At 31.4% G+C, this 13038-nt stretch overlaps 2 protein-coding genes across 10 annotated transcripts in view; one reads left to right on the top strand and one right to left on the bottom strand.

Moving 5' to 3' along the window:
- LOC143047613 (glutamate [NMDA] receptor subunit 1-like) overlaps nucleotides 1–13038 on the top strand; it is a 162827-nt gene that overhangs the window by 7840 nt on the left and 141949 nt on the right. The window lies entirely within an intron of this gene.
- The window catches only part of LOC143047612 (diacylglycerol kinase zeta-like), a 198552-nt gene that overhangs the window by 115413 nt on the left and 70101 nt on the right, over nucleotides 1–13038 (bottom strand). Inside the window, exon 1 of one of the 9 annotated variants that reach the window (XM_076220764.1) lies at nucleotides 11577–11691. The exons of 6 other annotated variants lie outside the window; for them this stretch is intronic. In XM_076220764.1, the coding sequence (XP_076076879.1) occupies nucleotides 11577–11683 (107 nt within the window). In that variant the 5' untranslated portion in view covers nucleotides 11684–11691. Of the gene's footprint in view, nucleotides 1–2769; nucleotides 3248–11561; nucleotides 11692–13038 lie in introns of those variants that run through there. 2 more of the 9 variants (XM_076220773.1, XM_076220769.1) reach the window with 2 other exon arrangements.

The following is a 13038-nucleotide window of genomic DNA, read 5'->3' as shown; positions in this document are numbered from 1 at the left end:
CGAACACAGAAATTCCTCCAACCACAAACATTACTCTCTTTCCACCACACCCCTCCTCCCTTTCACCCCCAGCTTTATGCCATGTATCTGTTTCCTAAGAAATCACTGGTTCAGTAAATATATGAATAACAAGATACAAAAAAAAAACTCAATGCAACAAGACTAGTCTAAAAAAAACAATAAGAACTTTAACCAACAAAGCACTATGACAGTATACTGCTAATTCTAATGCAATTTGTATATAACAATTTTTTTCATTGGCTAAAAGTTGCCGTCAAATCCACAGTTGACCAGGCGTAACTAAGAAGGGACAACCATTTTGAAATAATCAATCAACAAAATTGTTCAATTACTACTATATAATCGAAAATAAAACAACACCTACCTTGAATTCGCCGTTTTAATGTTATTTTATCCGAATTAGAAGTGTACAGGTAACGTAATAACCTCCAGTTTGTAAGTTTTCATTTGTATGAAGTCACGTTTACATGACATCTTGCGGCAAAATCATTCATGAAGTTTTGCGGATTTTTTTTTTTCTGTCAAATTTAGACATTTTTCCAAGTTTTATCGTATTATTTCATTTTGAAATGCATTAGAATCGGAATAACAGTACTGTAGTTGAAGAGTTGCCACTGTCAATTTTGATTTGACCATCGCAAATCTCCGTTTTACTGTCTCCGCTACGAGTCGCCAGTTAAACTGCATTTGCGACCCTCAAATCTACAATTGACAATGGCAACTCTTCAACTACAGTACTGTTTTTCCTTAAATTGAGTTCATTAAGAAACAAAATGATTATTAAAAACTCTCATATCTGGGATTTTACACCTTACTATATTTAACAGAACCCACTTGTTTAAGTGTAATAAGATTCTTACAATGATTTTGATTTTGTAATTTCTAGATGTGATCTTGATATCCCAAATTATTTTTGCAAAGAATTCTGCTTAAGCCAGGGCTTATTAGGAGCCGATTTAAATTTGTAATGAGGTGACAGTTTTCTGGCTCTGTGTTGAGGTCTCACTGTGGCTTTCAGATGAAAAACAGCAATGAAAGATCCGTGCCTTTGCTTTTGTATGTTTTTTTTTTTGTTGTGCATTTACTAATTTTGGGTCATGAATGGATACCCTATATCCTTTGGTTTTTCTATTCAATTATTGTTTTTGGTTGCTGTTTTGTTAATGTAGGTATACCCAACATCTCCTTGTATACACATGTAGTGTCCGATGATGTTTAATTAAAATACATGTATTTAATAAGAGATGAACTTAAAAAATCAAGTAATTTGTCATGTTTCACAGATATTCATAATTTTCTTTTGAAGACTTTTTCTAAATTATTGTGTGGGTGAAATGTGGGAAACCTGAAACTTTGATCAGCATTTATGTAACATCAAATTCATTCATCAAAACTTGAACACTTGAACGTCTTTTGATTATTTGTGTGGTTTGGTTGCTGTTTCATTGACGTAATTCCCCACATCTCCTTTTATTTCTTTTTATGATGGTCACTGAATAATATCTAGATGATACAGTATTTTCTGTTGGGTTTTTCCTTTACTCGTGAATATCATAAAATATTTTTTTTAAACTTTATAATCTGACTAAATAAATGTCTGAAATCATCAAACTTATCTCTGATTTAAAAATAAATTTCTAATGTAAACAAAAATATTTAAAGTGTTATTTGCTTTCATTGTTCATTTAAAGTTTACGTTTCATTCAATGAACTTACAGTTATGCTATTATATATGGAAGTTTAAAGACTACCCACCCACGATAAGAATTTGTTAAACTGTTTACTTATAATGAAATCTTATTTAAAATGTCTTATAATGGCAATTTTTAAAAATCTTCAATTTGATTTTCATCTCATGAGCCAATTATACATCATTTTTAGAATCAAACCTGTTGACTGTTGTGTTGTCTAAATGTTTAGTGGCAATTGCCACCAAAACTCAACCCCTACCTTCCCTTTGTGATATGGAACCTTGAAGTAAAATTTCATAGAGATCCATGCACGTACACACAAGTTATTGTCCAGAAACTACATAAATGCTTCTTTTTTGGCCCCTTAATATCCTAAACTGTTGATACACGTACTATAACCCCCAAAATCAATTCCAACCTTCCTTTTGTGGTATTGAACTTAAGAATTGCAAAATTTCATAGAGATGCATTAACTTAAACTAAAGTAATTGTCATGAAACCAAATGTGTTTTCGGAACAGGACGCCAACAACAACATCATTAAGCATTATACAAACCCCAAAATGTTTTTGCAGTCGTATATAAAGACATTCAGGAATCAGAATGAGCTGATGTTTCAGCAACACTCAATCCAGAAAAGCGCTTGGGACACATGAATTTAATAACATGTTATTTTCCATTTTTTAAAGCAAGAACAAAAATATTCAAAGCTAGGTTTATCAAATGAAAAATGCTACTTGAAATTTGAAAATTTTTTGGGGGTTAAACAATTGCATTATTAACAAATCAAAGAATCAACTTGCAGTAATAAAGAGGCCATTGATTAGCTGCCAAGAAACCATTTTAATAACTGGACATGTTTCTTTACAAATTTGGTGCAATAAAGCTGTAAAATTGGCATAGACATCCAATTTTCCTAATATGCCATTTCATTTTTCTTTGCTTTATAATTATAATCAAAAGAACATGTTATTAGGAAAAACCAGTAATGAACTAAACAATTTACAGGTAATTGAAATTACAATCCCCCCCCCTTTTCTGACCAATTAAAACGTTACCTAAAACAACCAAATGGCATACAGCAGCTCCTTCTGGGTGGTGAAATATCGAGTGGATCTTGTGACAATGTATAAATATCAATCACGATTTCATCCATTTATAATCCAAGAACATTTATCCAAAATCAAACAGGCTCTCCATTTCCTTAAGAAACCAGGGTTCACAAATAATCCATATTTTTTAACTTTATTTTGCTGATCTGATAACCAACAGTTCAGAATCTATCCACTGATATGTAAGTAAATTTGTTCAGGCCAAACAAAAGTTAAAACCTTTTCAATATATGGTTGAATTAATCTTCTTTTTCACTTACAATGTAGACGCAATTTAATCTCTTAATGAATTTTTAAAATTGAACTAGTACACCTTCCTCAAGTTTAAACTTCCGCTAATTCATCAAATTATTAACAAAATATTTATTAAATTTCCTTGTATTAAACCATTCTTAAAAAATTCGCACACCTTGCATCTTTAATTATCCATTATCATAAACCACATATTTTCGTTTACACTTGCACCCCTTTCTTTTTAACTTCCTTGTTTGAAATTTATGCAAATTTGAAAGTTGTATTCAATCACCCACATGTATTAAAATCATATTTCATTCCCATTTAAATCTTTTCATAGAAGTTTAAAGAAAATAACAATGCAATGTAACTAGTAATATAAATACCTAGAAACAACACCCCCAATAAAACTATCTATCTTACTATAAGATTGGTTAATTTATATACGGCTTAACTAAAGAAAGAAGAGGTGTTATGTATTTTCATACTCTTTTTATACACCTGTACAATGATAACTTCAAAGTGTGCAAGGACAGACAACTTTTATCAGTTTTTGGACTATAATAGAATTGAATAACAAATATTTGGATCAAAAACATTATAGCTTTTAGGACAAGGCCAGCTTTCAAGGTGCACATACCACATATATACTGCAGATTGACAACTGTAGGTCAAGGTGCAGCCTTCAACAATGAGCAAAGTCCATAATGCACAGTCAGCTATAAAAAGCCCCGAAATGACAAAATTAAAACAATTCAAACAAAAAACAAAGGCCTTACTTATGAACAATACAATGAATGAAAAACAAAACAAGTTTGTAAATGCTTAACCCCACCCCCTAAACTTTAAAGAGTCTATAACTAGTACAGTATAGGAACAAACTGTAAAACTTACAAATAAAAAAACATGTGGCTAGACACTCCAACTGTATTCACATCCATTTAGTCCAAGTTTTATTATTACGATCAAGCCACTTTTATCTTTACAGTATATGATTTTTTTTCAAAATCATTATCATCTCAACCAAAATAGGTAAATTGTTAGTTTTTAATTTTTTTTCTTTGGAGAGAGGGCTATGGGAGTCAGGGGAATCAGGGGAGAATTTATACATTCATAAAAGGTAAAAGGCAAATGCCCACATATTTGGCATAAGTGTGTACTTGTACATCAGTCATTGTCCTTTTAAAAAGTTTTTAACCTGAATCAGAGCTTATACGTTAACTCAATTCTAATATTTATTAAATTGATTTTTATTATTTAACATTATAATTATATACAGTACACTTATTTTCATAAGTCAAGAAATTTGATGTATTTCTGAGTATATTTTTACCCTGGCCTTACATTGAAGAAGACTATCTACAAATGTATGCACTATCCACATGCAGAGAATGATAATACCTATAGAATTTTTTAATTAACCATCTCTGATTAATATAGTATTATTATAAATATTGCTATAAATTAATAGTATTATATTTCCTATGTTATCTGTATTAAACTGATAAAAGGGAGATAACTCAATCTACAATTTAAAAAAAGTTTTCACATTTATATCAGTAGAGTTATGTCCCCTCACTTGAAGCTTTTCATATAGCACAACTTTATTCAACATATCTAGGCTTTATTTTTCTTCTATGGAATACAATTTATTCAAGTAAAACTGTCATAGTGCTAATAACATCTAAAGCAACAGGAATTTGTTTTTCCCACCCTCCCAATTTCTTACAACAGTAACACCAAGCTCAATTGGTATAAAAATTAGATGTACCATTTGATTGCAAATGAGGCAATTGCCACAAGAGACCAAATGACACAGAAAAAAACAAATATAGGTTAGCTTACGGCTTTTAACAATGAGCTAAGCCCATACCAAATAGTCATCTATAAAAGACATTGAAATGACAAATGTTATACAATTCAAACGAGAAAACTAGCAGCCTAATTTATGCCCAAAATAATGAACAAAAAAACAATATATTACATTATTACCTAATAAAGAGTATTCTACTGTTTTATTAATATTTCTATCTTATTTGCTATTTTTCTGCCATTTTTTGTTCCATGGTCTATTGCACTGGAAATTATCATTCTATTGCACCATTGTGTGCAGTCTATTGCACTGACCTGTTATGACCTCTTATTCTGATAATCCATATCTGATTAGTTGAAAGGTATTCATGTTGTCCAATGAAATTGGGTCTTTTAAACGTTCTAAGAATTTGTTAGAACTGATTCAGTATGTATTAGGTAATAAAACAGTTATTGAATGTGTAACAGTGCAATAGATCAAAATATATTTCCCTCGGTATGAAGATCAGCCATTGGCTTCGGGCAATAGAACAATGAGCTGATCTTCATATCTCAGGAAATATATTTTGATCTATTGCATAGTTACATTTTCAAGATGTATACTGCAAAACACGACAACCACTGAATTATAAACTCCTGTAATTGTTCATTTGTTATTTATACAGAATTGTGGCTACATTCTACTACATGATTTCTTTTAATAAAAGTTATGAAAATTTGGGAATGGACAAAGGCTCTCGAAATATATAAGAATGCATTAAAACAGGCGTTTTTATTCAGATTAAGAGAAAGAAAATAGGATAGGATTGAAGCAATGCATTGGCGGATCCAGGGGGAGGGGGCAGGGGTTGGAACCCCCCTGTTTTTTGGCCGATCAATGCATTTGAATGGGAGCATATAGTTGGAACACCCCTTTACTCTGGAACCCCCCTTTTTAAAATGGCTGGATCTGCCCCTGGATTGATTTGACAAGGTTGAAGGGAAATAGGTATTTTCTTTAAATAATGTAATGTTTAGAGTGATAAAACCTTGTTATCCTTATAAAGAGAAGTAGTTTATAATTCCAGATTAAAAGTTGAAATTGAAAGCTATGGGGATCCCTATGAACTTGTCCTGATTTAAATATGACAGGTAATTGACCTACCATCTTATAATGCTTGAAGCCCAATGGTGTAAATCACGAATCAGTAGTTTAAAATTTCCCCTATTTTCTACATACAAATCTATTATGATGATGTGCCTAAAATTAATTATAATCAGTATAGAAAATCTTACAAATTTATTGGCAATAAAATATTTACTAGAACATAACAAAAATGTTATAGCCTGGAGGCTTTATGTAAATAGTATATTTGATTATAGTAAACTATATATTAGCTAAATTTGTAAATGAAGGTTAGAATTTCAAATGTCATTTTGTTCCAGTCAATGAAAACCTTAATGATCTGCCATTATATTTTTGTTATACTATTTAAAATGAATTTAGTGAATGGAAACCAATTTCGGGACATACTGACGGACAAGGGTAAAACATAATGTCCCCTCCACTAAAGCACCTTGTAAATGATCTGGTTCATACTAAATTCATTATAATTGATGGGGTACCAACTTATATAGTTTTTGTTGGTAGAGGTGGCAATCACGAAAAGAAATTTTAAACAAAATGCAAATTTTCTATAGGCTAATGTTTATAAATCGAAGACTTTGGCAAAACCACAAAATTAAATAGATGTACATGTATCCATGAAAATTCACCTTCCTCTCAATCCACAAAAATTTGGTACCCTTAACAAATAAATAAATCTGCAGTATTTGTTCTATTGGCATTTTTAAATATCTGACAGAAAAAAGTCATCAATTTTTTTAGAGTCTAGGTTCATGTTGAAAAAAACAATGCTAAATCATTGACATTTTAACGTATCTATAAGAAATGAATGTAGAAAAAAAAAGCTACATACATTGTATTTTTAACCAGTACATGTATGTAGAACTTTATGCTACATGTACCTGCATGACCATCATGTTGTTATTTGCTTTTAAAAATGTACCTCTCTTTTCTCAAAGAAATGGAATTAGTTCTTGTTATCCTTTCTACATAGTACAGGAGCAATCAGAAACAAGGGGTGAACATTCCCCCTTTTTTATACAATGTTCACATAATTAGAAATTTGCATTCAAGTTTGTAAGACAAATAATAACAAATATTGACCAATCTTAAGATTTTGTTTAATAAATTATGAACTTACCACAAGCTTCGAGAAAATCAGCTGATAATAATATGAACATGGGATTTTCACATTGTATAATCATAAAAAGCTTCAAAGTAGATGAAAAATCAAAATAATGAGTAAATTTGATCATAATTTACATCGGTCATTACATATTTTTATCTACATTTAATATATTTGGACATAAAATATAATAAAGATTCTCCGACTAAATAAATGGAGATAAAGCTCGTATTTCAATAACAGCTCCAACTTTTACGAATGTCAAGTGTTTACGTCTATAGAAATTGGTTGTGTGGGTAGGAAATCATCTAAGTTTAATCTCTTTAAGACTGTTACAAAGGTTCCCACCTAACTGAAACTTTCTTTTTATCTTGTAGATCTATATACATGTAGGTGATAATAATCTAAAGAACTTTGAATAGAATTGAACATTTTAAAGATAAACAAAAAAAACTTCATACCAGATTTTATACAATCAATTTTAAGAAAGGATATGGTCCTACAAAAATTATGGTCTGTTAGCAAGTGAAAAATCTTGGCATCAACTTGCCAAAAACAGTTTCAACTTAATATTGAACATGTACATGATGTATGACAATATACGTGAAATTTATTCTGAAAGGCCCAATACAGTAGACTCCACCTAATCAGATATCGGCTAATCCATCTTTTAACGTCTTCATTTAATCTCCTGTTGGTTTGCTGGCCATTGGAGTCTGGACTTGAGTATGGGTAGTTCGTGATTTAAACACCCTGACAGGGACAAAACGACAACCGTTGTAATTACATGTAGGATTTTAGGGGCTCTCCTCAAGTTAGCTAAATTTATAAGTAAATGCAAAGACATCAGATCCCATATAGAATAACATGACAAAGTAGGACCTCATATATAGTTGACTGTAAGGACCAGAGTGTCACTGAAGAACAAACATTTTATAAACCTGGCAAGGCTAATATTCATAAAACAATAACATGATCTTGTCCAGCTGATGTAAAGGTTACTGACTGGACATTAAACATCCTTAAAAAGTCAATAACACATCCTTTAAATCTCATTATAAAGTTGCATCAATAACAGGAGTTTGGCATTGTAAAGAAGGGAGTAAAGGGGGTTCATATATCTGCATGGAAGAACGTGAAATCAAAATGTCATTTCACGATGAACGAACAATTAAAAATTTCTTGCACGTTGATCTTATTAATTACCGATTTCACGAAACACAGTGAATAACGAAACCTTTTTACGGCTGCACATGAAAAAATCAAAGCCTTAAAGGCTGTAAAAGCAATTGCTGCCATGTTTATGTTTTGGGACTTTTATTTTTCATCCACATATATACAAGAATTAAACCTGACATGAGTGTTGTCTAGTTAAAAGTAAGAAGGTTTTAACTTTATATAAATAAAAGACTTTAGCAGAAAGTCATTTTTAATGTTTTATATTTCACAAGGAGACAACACGTTTACCAGGCTAAAGTTGGGGTCAAATATGCATGTGCTGAAACATATAACTCAAAAAGAAATCATCATGGATTATCCCCTGGTAGTGTTTGTAACTTCCTTGGCAATAATTTCCTTTATTGATTTAATTTTAACAATTTTCATTATTAATTTATATTTAACCATTAACACAAATGATTAAGTTAAAACATTTCAACTTTCCAGACGCAAATGTTAAAAAACGGGAAAGAAATAAAATATCTTACAAGACATAAACATGTAAAGAATAAATGTATATTTCAGCTTAATAAAAATATTTTCATAATGTTACTTTGTCATCATTTTTAAAACTAAGTTCCAAACATTATTGCTCAGTTGATATGTGTCCTTCTGATGCGGTACGAGCACAGGCACTTGTTTCTATCCACAGGAAGGTCGATTATCCATATAAATAGTTTTATATGGATAGTCGACCTTCCTATGGATAGACACAAGTGCATGTGGGTACGAGATAACTACAATTCTCATGCAATCCCGAAAAGGGGGGTCATCACAGACAAACATGACATTAAATCGTTATCACTGAACTAGTATATATATTGTATAGGGGCCAGCTGAAGGACGCCTCCGGGTGCGGGAATTTTTCGCTGCATTGAAGACCTGTTGGTGACCTTAATTCTGCTGTTGTATGTTTTTCTATGGTCGGGTTGTTGTCTCTTTGACAAATTCCCCATTTCCATTCTCAATTTTATTATACGAACAAGAACAAACAGCTCTACGTTGCTTTGATATTTATCAATTTTCAGGAAACATTGCGAAAAATGATCTTCAATATTTCGAAAACATGTGAAATAAAATTGATAACACGGTGGACCGTCGAGTGTCAACAAACGTAGTAGACTTGTTCACTGAAAAGACGAGGATAATGGTTTCATCTTACATTTGTTATGCAAACCCAGTTTTGATCATGATATTTAAAAAGACGTACTTTTTTTTCAATCTATGTATTAATAAACTAGAAAATTCCAAATTGTAAATATCTCTTCATCTGGACCGACTTGGCATCTACTACGTTTGGACGGGTCCATTTCATTAGTAAGGTGATCGATAAATATTACGGAGTTTTGACAGAAAAGGAAAACGAACTTATTGTTATGTGTTTTCAACAAGGGTTTCGTTCCGCTAAATTATTTGCGCAAATAAAGTTTGTCTATTTTTAGATTACAGGTAATAATTTGACACTACGCATTAACCTGTGTAGTGATTTTGATTTTACGATAAATGTATGAATGAACGATAATTTTATGAATGAACAAGAGCACCTGACCTCTTAAAGAAACACAAATTAAACATAAAAAACCGTATTTATTAGGAGATAATTCAGTTAAATTTTCAATACTAAATCAACAACTGAAATGAATCCATATTTTGTTGAAACATCGTACGAACGGCGGAAAACGGAATCGCATTTATAAAAATGTACTTTTTTTCACTCGGACTTCTATGTTATTTGATAGTCAAACGGTTGACCCTTTAAATACAAAAATACATCTACAAGAACATATTCTGAAACTTCTTAAATCCACTAACTTTTTTTTTAAAGTTTCAAGCTATGTATTGCATTAGAAAACATACATAGGTGTTAAAGAATGACTGACCAGGAGCCTGTTTAACAAAATACTATGGCTTGATCTGGGCGGAGTCTCTGATCTGGGTCACAAAGATGGCCATACGCGACGGCATAAAAGCAATTGCTTTAAAAAATGACAAAACACATTGCATGAAAATAACCCTTTACCACCCTCTGTATAGAAAGTGTTCAAATATGTCATTATATGAATTCACAATGGTGGATCTAGAGGGGGGTTGGAAGTTAGAAAGATGGATTGGAATGGGAACATATTGTTGGACTCCCTCCCCCTTTATCTAGGTTAGGACCCTCCTATTAATAATGGCAGGATCTAACTTCTCCTCCTGCTCCTCAACAGTATTTATATAAAACTCTTGACTACTAAATAGTTTGCTTCCTTGTTCATACAGCAAAAAATACAATAATGATACATTGTATCAATCTAATATTAGATTCCAATATTTTAATAAGCTGTTACTAAAAAGTTTGTACTAAAAACATTATTCCCCGGTCATTAAACAGACATCAGGTTACCAGATAGAGAAAAAATCGTGACAATATCCAGGAAACGTGATACCAGAATTATAATCATAATTATCAAAGTAAACAATAAGAGTAACACTAATTGAATTTTTGAACAATCCTATACATCAGTTTCTCCTCCTTAGAGTTCTATCAAAATCACGAAACAAAAGCTAAGCATGACTTTATGCCTTCTATTTCCAGAGATTATTTTATTTGTGGTTTTCTACTTTAAAATCATTTTATAATGATCTATCATTAGTACAGGCTTTTTTTTAGTTAGGATTATTCTTTTAGAAAGAACTATCTTTCGTTATAATCAAAATAATTTGATTCAATAAGTTTATTGTATATACATGATCATGTAGTGGTCACACCCATCATTCCGACTGTAAAATTTACAATGGATCAAAAGGTCATTCCCCTTTCTATTTTGAGGACAAATAGTAAGAAAATAATCACAACACTATATATATATATATATATATATATCCAACAGACAAATAAAAGAAAAGAAAAAAAAACATAACATTAGATCGACCACAGTCTTATAAGGGGGTGGGGGCAGACTTTTTTCGGGACGTCATGTTTTTAAGCTCAGGATTTTGGTATTGATCCTTTCGGGATGCAGGAATTCTTTCTTTGAATTTCTGTTTCTGGATGTCAGAATTTTAATTCTTTAAATTCGGGACCTCAGGATTTTATTTTTTAAGTCTGGGATTTCGGGATCCCTCTGACCCTCCTTTTATAATAATAATTTCAATCCAATTACACACTACAACAGTTTATTTAAAGAAAGGAAAGTTGAAAGCAACTCATTTTTTCATTTACAAGGATTTTAGAAAACTTGAATAGCCAGAGAAAAGTACTTTTAGATTCCAAACCTTGTCCATCTAAATCTGTAACAGATAGCTGCAGACCATGGCATCATCCACAAACTAACTTTATAATATATATTAAGTTTAAGTGAGTTGTATTGAGGATATTTCATACCCCAAATAATCCTGAAGGTCATACCCCAAATAATGCTTAAGGTCAATGAGTTGTGATCCCCTTTGTTTTATGATCTATATGTGTATTAGTTAAAACAAATGCTCAGCCTTCAGGCTATCTCATTTTTATTTTCTGTTTATTTCAAAGATGGAAGAGGAAGGAATACATGTATGTAGCCTTAATTTTTTCATTTTTAAATGTATTTTTCATTGCTTGATTTAGTATACAACTTCTTTTATCATTTCATATAAAATACAAATATTTGGTATGATTTCTAATGAGACAACTTATATATAATCCAACAGTAAACCTGTTTTGTATGTGCTTTTACTCAATTCAATTCAATTGGACCTCACAATCACAGTTAAGCATTGAGTGTACATGTATGTTGTCTGTTTTCCAAAATATTCTATTTTTCATTTGGAAAACAAGAAATAAAATCTAGAGACAACACTGTGCATTGTAATGTTGATTGATATATGTGTCTTTTGGCTATATTTACTTAGGGAGCTACCATTTGATTTTTATGGGGGGGCTAGGATGAAAAATTTTGTCCTGCATTTTTTTTTAGCTGTAATCTCTGTCCTGCCTTTTTATTTTGCACTCTGTTCGGTCCTGCCTTTTTTTTTTTTAGTTTATCCTGACTTTTTTTTTACCTAAATTGTCGTCCTGACTTTTTTTTTTTTGCAAGTGTCTCATCCTGCCTTTTTTTTTACTCAAAACTCCTGTCCTGCCTATTTTTTTCAAATTTCATCCTAGCCCCCCCCCCCCCCCCCCCCCCATAAAAATCAAATGGTAGCTCCCTTAAGGTTGCTGTCTGACTGCAGGAGAATGCTGTTTATCATTAATTTTAATGTTTAATCAAATTAAGCATACCAGACTTAGCAAAATTAGCAGTCTTCTAAGACTTTTTGGCAGTTGATAAAGATGTTGCTCTGGATTAAGACAAATTATTAAAAGAAGCTACAAATCAAATTTGAGACTGGCTGCCCCTGATTGATTTTTTATTATGTTTCTTGGACACATGAAAATATCAATAAATCTGTATTTTTCTGCTTTTGTAATGGATACAAATTTTGTCTTTGGTATATATTGTTACTAATTAGATATAAGAAGATGTGGTATGAATGCCAATGAGACAACTCTCCATCCAAGTGGAAATTTGTTAAAACATTATAGGTGAAAGTAAGGTCTTCAATACTGTGACTTGGCTCGCACCAAAAAGTAAGCTATAAAGCGACCCAAAAATTACTAAGGTAAAACATGCACATTGCACAGAAAGAAACAAAAACACAATATAAAAGGAGCGGAGCATGTATCTCAAAGTAAAAGTTATATAGTTATACAATAAGC

The sequence above is a fragment of the Mytilus galloprovincialis genome, chromosome 10, assembly GCF_965363235.1.
Source record: "Mytilus galloprovincialis chromosome 10, xbMytGall1.hap1.1, whole genome shotgun sequence".
Classification (NCBI taxonomy): domain Eukaryota; kingdom Metazoa; phylum Mollusca; class Bivalvia; order Mytilida; family Mytilidae; genus Mytilus; species Mytilus galloprovincialis.
The sequence above is the reverse complement of the archived record's forward strand: the minus strand, read 5'-3'. Positions and strand labels throughout refer to the sequence as shown.